General features: G+C 38.6%; 3 protein-coding genes and 2 pseudogenes across 5 annotated transcripts; 2 read left to right on the top strand and 3 right to left on the bottom strand.

Annotated features, from left to right (window-relative positions):
- The first annotated feature begins 391 nt into the window (after positions 1-391).
- On the top strand, positions 392-5,569 carry LOC124944533 (protein TORNADO 1). The gene is made up of 3 exons (XM_047484811.1): positions 392-2,348; positions 2,446-3,803; positions 3,925-5,569. The coding sequence occupies exons 1-3, from the start codon at positions 647-649 to the stop codon at positions 5,386-5,388; spliced, it is 4,524 nt and encodes a 1,507-aa protein (XP_047340767.1). The 5' UTR covers positions 392-646; the 3' UTR covers positions 5,389-5,569.
- Positions 5,489-6,805, bottom strand: LOC124944534 (CASP-like protein 2D1). 3 transcript variants are annotated; one of them, XM_047484812.1, is made up of 4 exons: positions 6,669-6,805; positions 6,209-6,446; positions 5,959-6,109; positions 5,489-5,874 (listed from the first exon to the last, which is right to left on the bottom strand). In XM_047484812.1, exons 2-4 carry the CDS (start codon positions 6,394-6,396, stop codon positions 5,581-5,583), a joined length of 633 nt encoding a protein of 210 aa, XP_047340768.1. In that variant the 5' UTR covers positions 6,397-6,446; positions 6,669-6,805; the 3' UTR covers positions 5,489-5,580. The 3 variants fall into 3 exon arrangements, with proteins under 3 accessions (XP_047340768.1, XP_047340769.1, XP_047340770.1); XM_047484813.1 differs by having other exon boundaries at positions 6,209-6,443; positions 6,669-6,787; XM_047484814.1 differs by having other exon boundaries at positions 6,662-6,728.
- Positions 6,806-7,221: 416 nt separating this feature from the next.
- Positions 7,222-9,553, bottom strand: LOC124945815. The gene is made up of 6 exons (XM_047486317.1): positions 9,395-9,553; positions 8,998-9,125; positions 8,646-8,818; positions 8,235-8,312; positions 7,949-8,084; positions 7,222-7,847 (listed from the first exon to the last, which is right to left on the bottom strand). The coding sequence occupies exons 1-6, from the start codon at positions 9,510-9,512 to the stop codon at positions 7,383-7,385; spliced, it is 1,098 nt and encodes a 365-aa protein (XP_047342273.1). The 5' UTR covers positions 9,513-9,553; the 3' UTR covers positions 7,222-7,382.
- Positions 9,554-11,039: 1,486 nt separating this feature from the next.
- Positions 11,040-16,542, top strand: LOC124910184 (annotated as a pseudogene).
- A 1,137-nt stretch (positions 16,543-17,679) lies between these two features.
- Positions 17,680-18,380, bottom strand: LOC124910183 (annotated as a pseudogene).
- Between the last annotated feature and the right edge of the window lie 730 nt (positions 18,381-19,110).

Here is a 19,110-nt window from a genome sequence, read left to right as displayed (position 1 = left end):
GGTAGAATAGAATTGGTTTGAGAGGAGAGGTGGGAATGAACTCATTTCAAGGCTTTGTTGAGTTAGAGTTTTTGAAAAAATAATGATTGGTAATGATTTTGAGAATGTGATAATTATTTTTGGTAAAAAGACTTAAAAAGTATTGATATATGAATAAAATAAAAAATAATAATTTAAAATATAGAATATTTTAGTATTTTAGTTAATGAAATGAGTGATTTGATTGTTTAGAAAGGTTTCTACTTACAAAATTAATTTTGGAGGAATTTTAAAAAACGAAAGAGAGCAAACCCAACTTTAAAGATTTGTTTTATTTTTCGTGATTGATCTCTAGACAGCTAACTTAGCTCTGAAAAGTCGCAAATAATAATTTCCCTTTCTTTGCTTTAAGCAACAATGTAGTGAGAAACCAAGAATCTAAAGGGTTTTTGGTTTTCGGGGTGCTTGCTAGCTAGAGTAGTAGTCTTATTTTCCGCTATGAGAGAGAAAGAATACCTTCAAAAGGAGGTTTAGCATCTGTTGAAGAAGAAGAAAAAAAAGAAAAGAAGTGGGCCAGGCCAGGCCAGAGCATGATACAACCCAGAAGGAAGAAACAAGTTTAATTAATGGCTCATGAAGAAGGAAAGCCTCAGCTAATTCAATAGGAATGATGGAAGCAATTAAACATGATGATAAGTACCTGAGAGATCTTGAATGGCTTGTACAGAATATCCAATCAGAAACAAACCTGAATCTAATTCGAAGAGTCTCCTTTTCTGTAATCTCTGATCTACCATCATCATCTTCATCTTCTTCTTCTTCTTGTGCTTGCAGCAGCTGTTGTTACCAAATAGAAACGGACAAGTACATGAGCAGCTCCTTGGACATCAACATCTTCGAGCATTCTCAATGTTTCTTGTCAGTGCTCCTCTCCCTCCTATCTACTACAGCCTCCCAATACTCGTCTCTCCGGGAACTCCATCTTCGACACATCAAATGGGACGACTCTCAACAGATGCATTCCCTTGTGTTGTTGCTCCTACACAACACCCCAACCATCACTCAGATTGTCTTTAATAACAACAACTTCAACAACTTAGACTGCCTATCCATCTTTTCTGACATGTTAACCAAAAATGACAAGTTAAAAGAGGTCATCTTCTCCGAATCCCATCTCGGCCCCCTTGGAGCTTCCCTTCTTGCTTCCGCCCTTCAACTCAACACCTCATTGGAAGAGCTCCAGATATGGGAAGATTCTGTTGGTTCGAGAGGAGCCGAGGAGCTCTCCAAAATGATCGAAATTAACTCTTCTCTCAAACTTCTCACCATCTTCGACTCAACTCCAAGGACTGCCACCCCCTTGATCTCCTCCGTCTTGGCCAGGAACCGACACATGGAACTCCACATTTGGAGTCAGCTGGAACCACCACCCCGAGGAGGAGGAGGAGGAGGACAAGGCCAGACCAAGGTGGCAGAATTATTAATTGTGCCTGATCATCAACATCAACATCATCATCAGAACAACAACAACAGTACTACTACTACTACTCTTCTTCGTGTTTACAGGCTTGATGCATCCGGTTCTTGTAGAGTTGCTTGCTCACTTGGTATGAACTCAACGGTGAGGTCATTGGACTTAACGGGTATCAGGCTGAACACAAAATGGGCCAAAGAATTCAGATGGGTTCTTGAACAAAATACAGTCCTGAGAGACGTCAACATATCCTCAACTTCCCTCAAAGACAAGGGTGTGGTCTATATTGCAGCTGGATTATTCAAGAATAAGACCTTGCAAAGATTGAGCCTTCACGGAAATTGCTTTAGTGGGATAGGTGTGGAGCATTTGCTCTGCCCATTCACCAGGTTCTCCGCCCTGCAACTCCAAGCCAACCTAACACTCAACGCCTTAACTTTTGGAGGAAGAAAAACCAAAATTGGGAGACAAGGCCTGGCTTCTATCCTACAGATGCTGACCACCAATCAGAGTTTGACCCGTTTGTCCATATATGACGATGAAAGCCTAAGGTCCGAGGACTTTGTGAAGATGTTCAAGAATTTGGAGATGAATAATAATAATGCCAGGTTGAGGCATTTGTCTCTACAAGGCTGCAAAGGGGTAAATGGTGAACTGTTACTCCAGGCCATCATGTCTACCCTACAGGTCAATCCATGGCTCCAGGAGCTTGATCTGGCCAGAACACCATTGCAGAGTTCTGGGAAGACGGAAGGGATATACAAGAAATTAGGCCAAAACGAGAAGATGGAAACAGACTCGATAGAGTTAATTAATGTTGATTTACTCAAGGACATGCCAATGGTTGTTCCAAAGAGCTCCTGTAGAGTCTTCTTCTGCGGACAGGAACATGCAGGTGATTTGATGATTTTGATCCTAGCTAGGTTGTGCCCTGTCTCTGCCCCCATATGCTGCTAGCTAATTAATTATACATATATATATAATTTTTGCAGGTAAAACTACACTATGCAATTCCGTGGCTCGCAACTTCTCCTCTTCTTCCAAACTGCCCTACATGGATCACATAAGAACACTTGTTAACCCAGTTGAGGAAGTTGTGAAAGGCGGAGGAATGAAAATAAAGACTTTTAAAGATGAATTAGGAACAAAGATTTCTTTATGGAACCTTGCGGGTCAACAACACGAGTTGTATGCCCTCCACGACCTCATGTTTCCAGCTGGGCATGGAAGCAGCAGCGCCTCGTTCTTTGTTGTCGTAGTCAGTTTAGACACAATTACAAAGAGTCCCCCCCAAACAGCAATGGCAACGGTGCCTGTGAATATAATCGAGGACGACATTAAGTACTGGCTTCGATTCATAGTTTCTAATTCTAAAAGGGCCGCCCACGCCGCGGAAGCAGCAGCAACACCACTACCACACGTCACTCTAGTTCTCACACACTATGACCAAATTAACCTATCATCATCTGAAAGCCTGCAGGCCACAGTCCATTCAATACAAAGATTGAGAGATAAGTTTAATGGGTATGTCGAATTCTACCCAACTGCCTTCACTGTCGATGCTAGGTCATCAGCATCCGTGAGTAAGCTCGCACATCACCTGAGGGCCACAAGCAAGACGATTCTTCAAAGAGTTCCAAGAGTTTATGAGCTCTGCAACGATCTAATACAACTTCTGTCAAACTGGAGAATAGACAACTCTAACAAGCCATCAATGAGGTGGAAGGAATTCGAGCAACTTTGCCAGGTCAAGATTCCATCTTTAAGGGTGATTAGGTCAAGAAATGGTGACCAACAAGCTGAGAAAGTAGTGGAGACGAGAAGACGGGCCGTTGCAAGCTATATGCATCACATAGGGGAGGTTATTTTTTTCAACGAACTGGAATTTCTGATTTTAGATATCGAGTGGTTTTGCGGAGAAGTTCTTGGCCAACTCATGGCAGGATTAGATATTAGGAAACGAGGAGGAGGAGGAGGAAGAGGAAACAACATCACAACAACTGGATTCTTAAGCAGAAAGGATTTAGAGAAGATTCTGAAAGAAAATCTTCAACAGAGTAATATACCTGGGATGGGTAATAAATTGTTAGACGATTTGGATGCCAGTGATCTTGTGAGAATGATGCTGAAACTTGAGCTGTGTTATGAACAAGAAGATTCATCATCCTCATCCTCATCTGGTCCAAATTCGATGTTATTCATCCCCTCCATTCTTGAACAAGGTAGAGGAGGAAGAAGAAGAAGATGGGACTTCACTACGCCTCCCGATTGCGTTTTTGTGGGCCGACATCTGGAGTGCGATGATTCCAGCCTTACTTTCCTTACGCCAGGCTTCTTTCCTCGGCTGCAGGCAAGCAAGAAAGCAATCAATCAAAACTAACATCTCATTCTTAATTTGAACTAATTTAATAATAATAATAATAACTCTGAAACATGGTTTCTTTCTGTATTTGTGAATGGTCCAAGTACAGGTGCATCTTCATAACAGAGTGATGGCCCTTAAGAATCAACATGGAGCGACTTACAGTCTCGAGAAATACCTCATTTCCATTACCATCGACGGCATCCATGTCCGCGTAGAGCTGGGCAGCGGCGGCCAGTTAGGCTACTACGTTGACATCCTTGCATCTTCTTCCACTAAGACCCTGACAGAAATTGTCAATCTCTTCCGCCATCTCATCATCCCAAGCATCCTTAGTCTCTGCCAGGGAGAGGGAGGAGGGGTCATGCTCACTGAAAACGTTATCCGGCCAGAATGCGTCAGAAATCTTACTCCCCCACGGTACAGGAAAACCCAGTTTGTTCCATTGCATCGACTGAAAGAGGCTTTGCTCACGGTTCCTGCAGACAACATGTATGATTATCAGCACACATGGGATCAAGTACTAGACTCCACCTCAGGTGGTGGTGGTGATGGTGGTGGTGGTAGGACGGTGGTTCTAAGGCAAGGGTTTGATCTGGCAAGAGATATATTATCAGACGATGAATTTAGAGAAGTTGTTCATAGAAGATATCACGACTTATATAACCTAGCCATGGAACTCGATTTTCCGACCAACACGGAACATAATTCTTCTCCGGAGGAGGAGGAGGAGAATATTGTGGATCCTTCTTTAGGAGGAATTGCGAAAGGAGTGGAGGCAGTTCTTCGTAGACTGAAGATAATGGAGCAAGAGATGAGAGATGTGAAGCAAGAGATTCAAGGGTTGAGATATTATGAACATGGGCTTCTAGTTGAGCTGCATAGAAAAGTGTTGTACCTGGTGAACTTCAACGTGGAAGTAGAAGAAAGGAAATTCCCAAACATGTTCTTCTTCGTGGAAACGGAGAAGTATTCAACAAGGAGATTAGTTACAAAGCTGATATCGGGCATGGCGGCACTGAGGCTTCACATGCTGTGCGAGTACAGACAGGAAATGCACGTGGTGGAAGACCAGGTGGGGTGCCAAGTGCTAAAAGTGGACAACAGAGCGGTGAAATGCGTGGCACCGTACATGAAGAAATTCATGAAGCTTCTAACATTTGCTCTTAAGATAGGAGCTCATTTAGCAGCCGGGATGGGAAGTATGATTCCCGATTTGAGCAGGGAAGTGGCCCACCTAGTGGACGTCTCAATTGTCTTGTCCGGAGGAGGAGGTGCTGGTGCTGTTGCTGTAGCAGCAGGCGGCGGAGGAGCTCTCGGGGCTGCTGCAGCAGTAGGAAATTACAGGGATTCAAGAAACAACAGTAATAGTACTACTACTGGACATGATCAAAAGGCGGCTCAACAATGGCTGATGGATTTCCTTAGAGATGAGAAGTGTTGGAGTGGAAGAGAGGTGGCAGAGAAATTCGGGTTGTGGAGAGTTCGATACAGAGATAGCGGGCAGATAGCATGGATATGTCGCCACCATATGTATTCCCGATCCAACCAAGTTCATCAACTGCCCATATGAATTTAATTAGATATATTAATTTCTTCTTCTTCTTGTTGGGTTGTTGTTGTTGTTGTTCTAATATTTCCCAAAAGTAATGTTGTTAATAGAATTGAAGGAGTAGAAACAACAGCAAGCAAGTAGAGCTTTATTTATTTATTTATTTGATGCAAAATATAGAATAACATGAGCGTACAACATATATTAAGAGTGTCAAATAATGATAGTAGTGTAAGTAGGGTTAGTGGTAGTGAAGGTTGGTGTTGTAGTTGTTTGGGGATGGAGGTTGTTGTTGTTGGAGAAAAGGCGAAATGCGGATACAATTGGTAATAGGAAGAAAGAGGAAAGTGTGAAGGAATGAAGGATGAGAGCGGTTTTGATTCTATTGCAGAAGTTGGGATATGTTGTGCATGTTTCGCTCCAAGTCACTTTAACATCTCCATGGTATGACAAGTACACCATCTCTCCCACTGCCCCCGTTGATGTAACCGTTAAATATGCAATAACCTGCACCCACCACCACCACCACCACCCATGAAAAAACAAAAACAATGTAAGTATTTATGTCTTTCTTTCTTTCTTTCTTTCTACCTGGTCAGCGATGAAGAAAAGCCAAGCTAATTTGGTGAGGAAGCTTCCGGTGATGTTATTATTATTATTAATAATAATCCATATTGAGAAAGTCAGAGCCGCCGCAAAAAGTGCATACACACAAGAAACAACACTGATGCAAATCATATATCTGTGGTGTTGTTGTTGTGCAGGAAAACAAAAGATTGAATAAATAAATGAAAGGGTGAGTTGGTTGGTTGGTTGGATGAAAGGGAAATGAATGAATTACTTGAGTCCTAGAAGATCCCGGAAGTCTAGTGTTCCGTAGGTGATATTGTCCTGTTTGCTGGTAAAAGTTAGCCAAATGGAACCAACATTTAGAGGAATCACCAACAGCCTAACAAACAACTCTATCATCATCTTCACCACCACTCCACACTTCCTCCTCCTCCTCCGATGCTCACCAACATCATTCATTTTTCCTTTCCTTTCCTTTCCGGAAATGCAATTAATTAATTGCTTAGCTGCTAAGAATTGAAAGAGAAATAAATTAATTACTTTGGAGGAATATCAATAAATAAATAAATAAATAAATGGGTTGTGTTGGGTAGGATCTATCAATCAATCTATCCGATTCATTCCAGATCGAAATTGGAGCAGCCGAGAAGAAGAAGAATAATAATACATGTATTGTGGTCCACCTGCCTAAGAGAAAAGAGAGAGAGAGAGAAAAAGTGCTGACCCTGTACCTGTAGCTAGCTAGCTTGCTTTGCTAATGAAAAATGATGCAACTCCTCCTGTTTGTTTGTTAGCCTTATTATGTCTATCAGTATGATGAGATATATATATATATATATAATACAAAGAGAGAGAGAGAGAGAAAGAGAAAGATGCAGTGTCCACTGAACACAAGAAATAGGCTCTCCTGATATTTTTCTTGTTGGTGCATTGAATTTAATTAATCAATTAATGTATTTCTTTTCTTCATTTATTTATTTTCATGCTTGTTTCAGTGGTTGGTGTTCTTAATTTACCAGACAGAGTGACGATGAGTGGTGATTAATTTGTTTTTATTATTATAGATAAAAATAAATAAAAATACAATAAAAAAAAAGTGACAGCCCTTGCATCATGCATGCGTAAGCACACCCACTACTAATTAAGTGTCACATTTATTTAATACAAGATTAATTAATATTGATATATCTCAAACAAATTTAAACTCACTAGTGCCACATTAATACAATGCATGTTGTTGGTGGTTGGGTAAAATGAAAAACACATGAGCTAGCATATCATCATATATAGAACAGCACATCACAACACTAAAAAACCCATCTTAATTTACAACAAGATGAGACGGAAATCAATAATTTGTTTTGGAGAGACCAAGCATGCATATATACTTGTTGTTGGAGGTGCTACCACCAGTAGCCATCATCATTCATCAGTATTAATATTAGCTACCACCAGTAGCCATCATCATCTTTTTTGTTGATGTTAGAGCGAGCAACTAGTGCCTTGGCCATTGTGCTGCTAGTTTCCGCCTCTCTTTCTGCACGCCTCTGCCTTTGCCTTACGTTCTTTGCGCGCTTAGGGGCAAGCCTCGTATCTCTATCTAAATATGCAAGCCTAAACTTCTCAGCAACAGAAATAGTAATATCATCTTCCTCTTCCAACTTGTGATCCCCAACACCACCAGTAGTACCTCCTCCTCCTCCTCCTATTGCACTCCATGTCTTAGGATCAACATCCTTCACAAAAACTTCATCCAACTCTACATCATCTACTGCCTCCCTAGGTATTATCTCTCCTCCTCCTCCTCTTCCTCTATTATACCCTAAAACAGATGATACTGGTTTTGGATTTACTACAATTCGGGGGCATTCCATCCACAACTTCTCCATTGAATCTTTGTCAATATTTGGCTACATAAGTTCAACTACTATTTAATTAAAACTTCTTTTTAAATAAATATTCGACCTACGAGTGAATGTACCTACTACTACATACATACATACATACATACCCATATGAGCCAGCGCAGAGAAGGTGCAATCTCCATGGTATCAAGATCCTCCCAAGAATCACCATCCATGTCTTCCAATTTCGGTTTCAATAGGCACAAGCTTGCACGGGCCACAGAGTCGCTTTCTGGGCATCCTCTGCATGCAATATCATCAACCCAACAACTTTTAATTCATTGATTTGCCTTACCAGAGGCACCTACCCTACCCTATCATTATTAATTAACTGAGTAACAATTATTCTATCCATAAATATATATATATATATATATATATATATATACATACCCCCATCTTAATACCTCCAATTTACCACAATGCTGCAAAGCCTCATAAACACCAACTGGAGTAATCTTTATGCACCGACTGCATTGTTTGTATCAAAACATTATTATTATTAATTAATTAATTAATGGCCCGGCTATATATAGTACTAGAGATAGTCAAATCAAAACTCAAAATCATGACCCTTTAATTATTAGTGGTAGCTAGCTAGGTTCCTCCTCATCACAATTCACAAGTACAATGCCAATTGGATATTGCAACCAATAACATTATTATTTTCTTTTAATTACTTGACTACTACACCAAACAAATTAACATAATATGTTCAACGGGGTTCCCCATCTCGATCTACTGGTGAAATTGAAACATAATATGATGAGTAATTAAAAAAGCATATGATTAATAATTAATTACCTTATATCAACAGCTCGGAGACGTCGATTGCATATCAATGCCAACTTTGCCAAACCAAAGTCTGAAACATCCGAACCTGACAAATCAAGGATTTCCCAGGAGCTTTCAGCTAAATCAATTATGATTTTATCATTCAACAACTTCCTTCGCCTTGCAATCGCTGCCATTGCCAACTGTTGTGGTAGTAACTCATCAAATTAACAAGGCTTTAAAACATCATTCATTCTACATTCTTATTTATAATAAGGTACATACAGCTAGCTACCTTTTTTCATGTTATAATTTAATTATGCAAATACAAGTGAGTGAGTGAGTGAGTGAGTGAGTGAGTGAGTAGGAGGAGAAGCTTCACCTTAATATCTGAAGGGAAATTGGCAGCAATATCTGCCAAGTCCTCGACGATATCTTCAAAATGCTTCCCAACAATTCCCAGGCATAAATTGACTAGGCTCGGAGCTTTCAATTTCTGTACTTGTAGAGCTTAAAACCAAATAAAATTAAAACTACCAATCGCGTCTCAGTAGAATAAGAAAGAAAGAAAGATATGTTGAGAATGCGATCAAATGAGAAAAAAATTATCGGATTCTCTCAACAATCAGTTCAGCTCAGGTCTACTATTACTACTAATTACTTACTTATATGCAGTCTTGCAGATAGAAGGAAGGAAGGAATGAAAGGAACTGTCTAGAGACGGACGAAACCCTAACTGAATTGAGAATTGAGATGGTTATAAAAGCGGCGAAACTTACTGGGGGAACAGAAAACGGAAAAGATGCAACGATTGGGCATACGGTCTTCCGAGGTGTGATTAACTTTTAGATTCTGTAATGACTTGGTCATTTCTCTCGCGCCTCTCACATTTTCCATCGGTTAGGTTATGATGATGATAGCATTAGGCAAGAAAGAAAGAAAATAAATAAAATCCTAATAGTTAGCGGGAAATTTGACGAAATGACCCTAAAAAAGGTAAATATGTAAAATTTATTGCACTATTTTGATTTTTTTTTTATAAAATTGTTCTTAGAGAGAAGCGAGACACAACCGGATGACCTTTAAAAAATTCACAATTCTTTTTGTTATTTAATATACTTTCTTTCGTTTCTCCCATTTTTTATTTTTTTAACTTCCTTTTCTTTCTCTTCTCAATTTTCTTCTCCTTCTCTCTAAAACCCTAAACCTAAACGCCGAACATCCAGACGATCGAACCCCGACGGAATCCCAACGAAGGCAACCATGAGCACAAGGATGATGTCTGGTACTGGTATGCTTCCTTATCCTTCGCTCATTGTTGTTTATTTCTTGTTTGAACGCATAGTAGGATTTAGAGTTTTTTTAATTGATTCGCCTTGATTGAATTTAGATGTCGATGGGATCCCTGTTGATGAGGTTGGATGCGATAATTATCAAGCGATCAACAATCGCGCCCGCTGCGCAAAGCGAATCAACATGAGACCGCACCACCGAATCCAACCTCATCAACAGGACCCCATCGACATGTGAATTCAATCAAGACGGATCAATTAAAAAAAACATAAACCATACTATATATTCAAACAAGAAATAAACAACAATGAGCAAAGGATAAGGAAGCATACCAGTACCGGACATCATCCTTGTGCTCATGGTTACCTTCGCTGAGATTTCGTCGTCGGGGTTCGGTCGTCTGAATGTTCGGCGTTTAGGGTTTTAGAGAGAAAGATGAGAAGATTGAGAAAAGAGAACATGAAAGAAAAAAAAAGAAATGGAAAAGGGAAGAAATTATATTAAATAGCAATGGTATTGTGGACTTTTCACTGGGCATTCGGTTGCATCTCGCAACTTCCAAACCGGAGTTGCGTCTCTCGACGAGGATAATTTCGTCAAAAAAATATAAAGTGGTCACCAACGCAATAAATTTTTATGTGCTGATTATCAGCGCATTTACCTCCTTTTAAGGGGGGAATTTGACTGAATGACCCTAATAATGGCCTTAAATGAGTAAAGTTTAAACCCTTAATTTAAATAGCGCTGGTGACCCTTTTTTTCTGACGAAAACGTCTCTATTGGTCACGCAGATGCAACTGAGTGCATTGTGAAAAGTCCACAAATACCTTGCTATATAATTAAAAAATTTACAATTCTTCCCATTTTTTTCTTCCCTGTTCTCTCTCTTCACGTCCCCTTCTCCTTATTCTCTCTAAACACAAGACGACCCTGATGACGTCGGAATCCCAGCGAAGGAAAGATGTCCACTGCTATTGGTATGCTTCCTTTGTATTTCACTTGTTATTTATTTCTTTTTTTAACGCATTGTTTGTTAGGTTTAGAGTTTAAAGATTGATTAGGTAATGCCACCATTGCGGCGGAATCCAGGTGCATCACTCGCAGTAGTGGCCTTATAGCAAGCCACCAAAGATGTATTTGCAATTTCTGGTCATTTTCGACCTTGGTGGAGGAACATTTGATGTCTCTGTCTTGACCAGTGATGGGTTTGTCTTTAAAGTGAAGGTCACTGCTGGTGATGCCCATTTGGGAGGAGATGACTTTGATAACAGAATGCTTAATCATTTTGTGCAGGAATTCAAGAGCAAGAACAATAAGGACATGTTCTTTAAGGAGACTCATGATTGCTTGCGAGAGGGCGAAAAGGATTATTTCGTATGTTGCCCAGACGACGATACATATTAATTCTTTTTGGATGGTGTTGACTTTAATTTTAAAATAACCCGAGCCAAGTTCGAGGAGATGAACATTGATTTATTCAGGAAGCGTATGACAACTGTTGAAACATGCTTGAATGATGCGAAAATGGAGAATAACAGTTTGGATGATGTTATTCTAGTTGGTGGGTGTTGGGTATTGGTTGACCCAACATTGTGGCCCAATCTCTAGTAACCCGTTTATTGGACTTGACCTAATAATATAAATAGATACTACTCTCTTGGTGGGAGGTAGAGGTCAAATTCCTTTGTGGTGTTTGGATGCTAGTGATAGGGTTGCATCCTTTGTGTGAGATAGTGGTGCAACGAAATCGATAAACAAGAGAATTGAGCCAAACTTCAATCGCATTCACACCCAACAGTGGTATCAGAGCTAGGGTTTAGGGTTTGTAATTGGAGTTTGAGATTGGGTTGGAGGATATAAGTTATCTTCACTAGTAAGCGCAGATTTGTCCTCTGTTCCTTCTTTAATCCTCTTGTCGTTGCTGCCTCTAGAGAACAAGTCGTTGTTGTCTTGTTCAACCGTTGTCGGTGTCGCGTTTGTCGCGACCGTTGAGAATCAAAGTCGCCGTCGTGCCGCTACTGTACCTCTACCGTGCCGCTGTCGTGCCTCTACCGTGTCGCTGCCGTGCCACTTCCGTGCCTCTATCGTGCCGCTATCGTGCCGCTACTGTGCCGCTGTCGTGCCTCTGCTGAGAAGACGAAGCAGCAAATCCCCGAGCGGGGTGGGTAAGTCGAAACTTTCTTTAAGTTTCGCAAGGTATCATAGCTTGAACCCTCCTATTAAATTCTGCCAATTGATTGTTGATTGTTTTTAATTTGTTTGATAGCATGTCTGGTGTTAATCAATATGGTATGGTTCCGTTTGACGGAAAAACTGATTTTAGGGAAGTCATGCATGTGAAGGGTAGATCTCAGGGTAGGTCGAATGCCCAAAAGAATGTCAGTAATGAGAGTTCTGGTAAGAAATCTCATCCTGCTAGTAAAAGCAGATCCAAGTCTAGGTCTAGTGCTAAAAAGTGTTATAATTGTCATGAGACTGGTCATTTTATCAAGGACTGTCCTAAGCCTAAGAGAAATCAGCATACTGAAAATGCTAATGTGGCTGTTTGTGAGGGCAATATGGGTGATATTTTTATGATTAATAATCTATGTGATTATGCTAGCTTAAACTCTGTGTTATCTGATTTTTTGTGCAAATCTGATTGGCTAGTTGACTCTGGTTGTACTTTTCATGTGACTCCATTTAGAGATCTGTTTTCCAACTATAAAGAGATTGAACATGGTTTTGTGTCTATGGCAAATTCGAAAAATTGCAAAGTGTTAGGAATAGGTAATGTATGCCTAAGGTTCTCTTGTGACTCTGTGTTTACTTTGAAAAATGTGAGGCATGTTCCTGATTTGCGTTATAATTTGATGTCTTGTGCATCTCTTGAGAATGATGGTTTGGAGGGAAAAGTGGGGGAAAGGTGTTATGAAAATTTTACGTGGGTCTCTTGTTATCTTTACTGCTAAAAAGATGAACAATCTGTATGTGTGTCATGCTGAGACTGCTTGTAACTCTGTGAACTCTGTGATTGGTGATAAATCTGTTCTTTGGCATAATAGATTAGGTCACATGAGTAACAAAGGTCTAGAAATTTTGCATAAAGGTGGTCACTTTGGTAGTGATAAATTGTCCCACATCCCCTTATGTGAATCATGTGTGCTAGGAAAACAACATAAGGTGAGTTTCCCATCTCCTCTTACCCAAATGTGTCTAAGTGTACTGATATCCTTAAATATTTACATGCTAATGTGTGGGGTCCTTCTAGTGTTGTTACACATGGAGGGAACCAATATTTTCTGTCCATCATTAATGATTATTCTAGGAAAGTTTGGGTGTTACTTTTAAAACATAAGTCTGATGTTTTTGAAAAGTTTAAAGAGTGGAAGATTTTGATTGAGAATCAAACAGGTAAGAGAATCAAAACTCTTAGAACAGATAATGGTCTTGAATTCTGTAATAAACAGATGAATGATTTATGTGTTACTTGGGGTATTAAAAGACATAGGTCTGTACCGTACACACCACAGCAGAATGGTGTTGCTGAGAGGATGAACAGGACACTTCTAGAGAGGGTGAGAGCTATGTTAGCGTCATCTGGTTTGTCTAAGAAGTTTTGGGGGATGCTTTGCATACTGCTGCTTATTTAATAAATAGGTCCCCTAGTGTTCCCTTAGGAGGGAAATGTCCTGAATCTGTGTTTTCAGGTAAACCTCTTGATTTGAGCAACTTGAAAATTTTTGGTTGTGTTGGCTATGTGCATCAGAAGGTTGACAAGTTGGAGCCTAGGTCCAAGAAATATGTGTTCTTAGGCTACCCTGAAGGGGTAAAAGGTTATAGGCTTTGGGATGGGAGTGAACATGGGCTTAGGATTGTGATAAGTAGAGATGTTGTTTTTAATGAGAATGATTTTCCTTGCTTGTCTATGTCCCCCACTCCTGTTAATGATGCTCCTAATAAGGTGGAGCATGTGCCTGTAGTTTTTGATCAACCAGTTGAACATGATGTGAATGCTACAAATGAGGTGGAGCATGATAATGTGCATGATATTGATGATTTGCATGATTCAAATGTTTGTCTGATTCAAATGATTTGTCTGATGATTTGCATGATTATCAACTTGCTAGGGATAGAAGTAGAAGAACTGTTATAATGTCTTCTAGATTTAGGGATGATAATTTGAATGATTGCAATATGTCTGAATTTGCTTTTAACATGTTTGAATTCCTAGACTGTAATGAGCCTAACTCTTACAAAGAAGCTTTGAGGTCTAAGTTTTCTACTGAATGGATTGTTGCTATGAATAATGAGATGAATTCCCTAAGAATCAATGATACTTGGAAACTTGTTCCTAAACCTCATAATTGCTCCTTAGTGGATTGCAAGTGGTTGTATAAGGTGAAACAAGAGTCTGAAAAAGTTAGATTCAAGGCTAGGTTATTAGCCAAGGGATTTACTCAAAAGGAGGGAATAGATTATGATGAAATTTTCGTTCATGTTGTCAAATTCACTACTGTTAGAATTATGCTTGCTTTAGTTGCTCACTTTAATTGGGAATTGAAGCAAATGGATCTTACTACTGCTTTCTTACATGGTGAACTTGATAAGAATATTTATATGCATCAACTTGAGGGGTTTGTTGACCCCCAGTTGCCTGATCATGTTTGTTTGTTAAAAAAAGCCTTGTATGGTTTAAAATAATCTCCTAGGCAATGGAATATCAAGTTTGATAAGTGCATGCAATCTTTGATGTTTAAAAGAAGTTCTTCTGATTATTGCCTTTACTTCAAGAATATAGACTCTGTGCCTGTATTTCTTTTATTGTATGTGGATGACATGTTGATTGTTAGCCCATGTCTGAAGTCTGTTATGCATGTGCAAAAATCGCTTTGTGAAAATTTTGACATGAAAGACTTAGGTGATGCTAAGAAGATTTTGGGCATGAATATCATTAGAGATAGAACAAAATTTTCTCTTGTGTTGAATCAAAGTGCATATGTTGCTAAAATTTTGAGTAAATTTTCTATGTCTGATGCTAAATCTGTGAATGTGCCTCTTGCTTCCCACTTTGTGTTAAGTAAGGATCAGTCTCCTAAGACTGAAACTGAAATAACTGAAATGAAGAATGTGCCTTATTCCAATGCAATAGGGTTTGTTATGTATCTCATGGTTAGTACTAGGCCTGATATTGCATATACAGTTAGTTGCTTGAGTAGATTTATGTCTAACCCTGGTATTCCTCATTGGAATGCTTTGAAATGACTTTTGAGATATCTAAAACCACTGTTGATGTTGGCTTGACTTTCTCTAAGTGTTCTGTAGGTACAAAGTTGGTTGGTTATGTAGATTCCAATTATGCTAATGATAGAGATAATAGAAAGTCTACTACTTCCTATATGTTTACTTTGTGTGGCTCTTGCATAAGTTGGAAGTCTCAACTTCAACCCATTGTTGTTTTATCTACTACAGAATCTGAGTATGTAGCTGCCACTGAAGCCTTTAAGGAAGCAATTTGGCTTAGGGCTGTTTTGTATAAAATTAGTTTTCTTGACAAAAATGTGGTTGTGTTTTCTGATAGTCAATCTGCTATTCAACTATGTAAAAATCCTGTTTTTCATGATAGAACTAAACATATTGATGTTAGGTTTCATTACATTCGGGATATTGTTGAAAAGGGCATTGTTAAGTTAGAGAAAATTCCTTCAGAATTTAATCCTGCTGATATGGGTACTAAGTGTCTACCTGCTAAAAAATTTATTTCGTGTCAACGGATTTTAAATTTTAACTTAGGGAAAACTCTTTGAGGTTCGTCTTTTATGGGAATGGCATTTTTTGTGATCTTGCCTTCAATCTTTGTGATTTTCCCATGCTTTGTGCTCTTGCGTTTGATCTTTGTGATTTTCGCATGCTTTGTGCTCTTGCATTTGATCTTTGTGATTTTCTCATGCTTTGTTCTCTTGCGTTAGATCTTTGTGCTTTTGCGTTTGATCTTTGTGAATTTTGCATGCTTTGTGCTCTTGCGTTTAATCTTTGTGATTTTCGCATGCTTTGTGCTCTTGCATTAGATCTTTGTGATTTTCCCATGCTTTGTGCTCTTGCGTCTGATCTTTGTGATTTCCGCATGCTTTGTGCCTTTGCCCCTGGACTTTGTGATACGAGTTTACCTTGGGTATTCTTTTTGTTGCCTCGGTGGTAATAAATTGGCGATGATGTGTCTTGCGATTCCGTGATTATGTTTTGCACTGTTTTGGGCCAAAGGTGAAGATTGTTGGGTATTGGTTGGCCCAACATTGTGGCCCAATCTCTAGTAACCCGCTTATTGGACTTGACCTAATAATATAAATAGATACTACTCTCTTGGTGGGAGGTAGAGGTCAAATTCCTTTGTGGTGTTTGGATGCTAGTGAGAGGGTTGCCTCCTTTGTGTGAGATAGTGCTGCAACGAAATCGATAAACAAGACTGAGCCAAACTTCAATCGCATTCACACCCAATAGTGGGTCTACTAGAATTTCACTAGTGTATGAGCTTCTTAAGAAGTTCTTTAATTGCAAGAAATTCTGTTAGAGTATCAACCCTGATGAGGCTGCAGTTGAAGCTGCCATTTTAATTGGTGAGAGAAATGAGAATGTTCAAGTTCTCGTACTTGGCTGAAGAACAATGAACTGGCAAAAGCGGACGAGTGTTAGAAGAAGATTCAAGAATTGAAAAGTGTATGCAACCCCATTTTTGCAAAGGCTGGTGGTGCTGGTTTTGGGGGACCAGAGTTCTTTTTATAGGATATTGATTGATTGTTGCTTGATAATTTAGGTTCTTGTTCTTTTTGTTAATTTTTATTATGTAATTTGTTTGAAAAAAGCTTTCTTTTGTTAGTTTCATCTATTATGTAGTAAGTAATTGCAGATAAGTTGAGAAGTATTTTGAGCTATAGTTGGCTTGGCTTTTCAACCAAGTCTAACTTGGCTATAAGTCTTGAGGATTGAGGTGTATGCATACAGTTTGTCCATATTTCATAGGAGATGTTTAATGCATAATTACTTTAATTGATGTTGATATCTTGCTTAATTAGTTTGTACATTTTTTTTAGTGTAAGAGCATCCTCTAAAGTTTGATTTTCTCAGAAATTGTCATGTTCTAACTACTGAAATCTATACTAGTTGAACTCACAATTCTTTTAGCTTTGAATCTTGATTGATTGTTAATCATGTTTTAACTATTGAAACAGTTATTTATCTCTATCTAATTTAGATGTGTCAATAAATTTCTTTAAAAACTCAGGTATCTCATATGAACGTCCATCCAATAAGATCAAGTTTGAAAAAAGAAGTTAAAATTTTTCCTAAAAAAATATATATTTTTCGATCAACTTGTGTGCTACCTTTCTCGGTGACATCCCAACATTTGATCATTCGGGTTTATTCCTTGAATAATGTTATTAAACACGGTTACGACTTTATTCTTTATCCCGAATTTTTGATTGAAAATAAAACAATGAAATCTTTTGGTTCAAGTTATACGCTAAAAGTGTATTTACATGTCATACACAAATACTATATTGATCTTAGCAATCCATGAAAATAAAGAACTTTTAGCATTCAATATATCCATCAGAGTTATAGGTTGAAAAATTATTAGTGAGTGAGCCCTATATAAAACTACTAACTTTCTTTAATTAATTAGAGAACACTAACAAGTTACAACAAAAGTAAATGCACACAAGCTAACTAGAAACACTCGCAATAAAAACTTCAAATCTGAGCAGTCATATTCAATTGTTCAAGAACTATCACATCATCCGAACATTAAGGGAAAAAAAGCATCCAAATGTTGCCTAGCCAATAGAAAACTGACAAACATCCAAACCATAAAGATGACAATGATGGAAAATGTCAGCATTTGTGAAGCACGGAGGGTTTTCAGTCCACCAATGCCCATACACATCGGTTGAGAACTAGCATCTTCCTTACTCCTAATCTGAACCGTTCTACCCTCCTGTATGGTGTCTACACTTGAATCATCCGTATCTGATGAATCCGAACACCTTATACATGAACATGTCCCTCCCAGAAAAGTAAGGAGAGTCTGAAGGTATTCCGAGAGAACCTCTTAGTAGTTCTCTCCAATGATCCTTAGTTTTTGTTGTGTATTAGGACGAAGAACCTGCATATTCCCATACACAAAGATTATCAACGTGGAAGTATGAGGAGATTCAAAATAAAATAAATACGTTTATGATTGTTTATAGAGGTGATGAAGTAGTTTTATACCCGAAATAAGGTTTGTGTGATGACGCGTGCAACTGGAGGAAGCCTTGAGACAATTAGATAGCCAAGACGGTTTGGGTAGTGGTCTTGCAAAAGGATAGATAAAGATCTCATCATCTGCATGGGGAACCCAAATGGAGATAATCCCTCGCAATCCATCAAAACAGTTACTTGAGGATTTTCTGCATCGACCAAGTGACAAACCCCGTATTCTATCTGGGAAACTGATCAGGAGCAACAAATTATTTAGATTTCTCAGCATAAAACATCAGTTTTAATAACTTCCTAACAAATCAGGTCCTAATCATTTAGTTAATCTATATAATCCCTTTTTGACACCTAGAAAAAATCTCACTCTCATAACTTCCTCTGGACCATTTTAAGATATCATTTGTATTGATTTTATAAAATAGTCCATAAAGTGAAACAATGCATAAAAGTTATTCTCCAACATTAAGTTCATAGTCAATAAGACAATCAAAATCCAAACATTTAATCTGTTTTTATCCAGAAGACTGCAGTTCAAATTCATTTTATACAAAAATTCAGTTCAATAATAAAATGGCTCTAACTGGATTTTTGGGTAGACCCTTTCTTATCATTCAAGAGGTCCCAACTGTTACAAACCAACCTAAAGATTTAGGATTTGTAGAAAAAAATATCTATGAGATGAAGGCCTAAGACTTTGAGAGAAATAATCAAGATTTAAGCTATTTCATTCCTTCCTCCAAATAATACGTTCTTTTACTATTTATAAACCACAAACCTACTTATTTATTGTACTAATTACAGTCCCCTATACTACTTCTGATTACCGTATTACATATACTACTAATGAAAGTCTTCTTCGTCATTAGAGTTTACAGCGGAGAAGACCGAGATGAGAAAGAAAATGAATCAAAAATGAAAAAATATATATGATTTTATAGGGTTTCATGTGCGTCACGCAACTGGAGTT

This window comes from Impatiens glandulifera, chromosome 7, assembly GCF_907164915.1.
Source record: "Impatiens glandulifera chromosome 7, dImpGla2.1, whole genome shotgun sequence".
Lineage (NCBI taxonomy): Eukaryota > Viridiplantae > Streptophyta > Magnoliopsida > Ericales > Balsaminaceae > Impatiens > Impatiens glandulifera.
The sequence above is the reverse complement of the archived record's forward strand: the minus strand, read 5'-3'. Positions and strand labels throughout refer to the sequence as shown.

Bases quoted from the DNA above. Each gene is read 5' to 3' on its own strand.
- LOC124945815 (XM_047486317.1), bottom strand. From the start codon at position 9,512: ATGGAAAATGTGAGAGGCGCGAGAGAAATGACCAAGTCATTACAGAAT. The intron at 8,819-8,997 runs GTGAAGCTTCTC...CTACCACAACAG, and splicing joins ATTTCCCTTCAGATATTAAG to TTGGCAATGGCAGCGATTGC. The intron at 8,313-8,645 runs GTAATTAATTAT...CAAACAATGCAG, and splicing joins CTCCGAGCTGTTGATATAAG to TCGGTGCATAAAGATTACTC.
- LOC124944533 (XM_047484811.1), top strand. From the start codon at position 647: ATGATGGAAGCAATTAAACATGATGATAAGTACCTGAGAGATCTTGAA. The intron at 2,349-2,445 runs GTGATTTGATGA...TAATTTTTGCAG, and splicing joins CTGCGGACAGGAACATGCAG to GTAAAACTACACTATGCAAT. The intron at 3,804-3,924 runs GCAAGCAAGAAA...GTCCAAGTACAG, and splicing joins GCTTCTTTCCTCGGCTGCAG to GTGCATCTTCATAACAGAGT.
- LOC124944534 (XM_047484812.1), bottom strand. From the start codon at position 6,396: ATGAATGATGTTGGTGAGCATCGGAGGAGGAGGAGGAAGTGTGGAGTG. The intron at 6,110-6,208 runs GTAATTCATTCA...ACAACACCACAG, and splicing joins CGGGATCTTCTAGGACTCAA to ATATATGATTTGCATCAGTG. The intron at 5,875-5,958 runs GTAGAAAGAAAG...TGGTGGGTGCAG, and splicing joins TTTTCTTCATCGCTGACCAG to GTTATTGCATATTTAACGGT.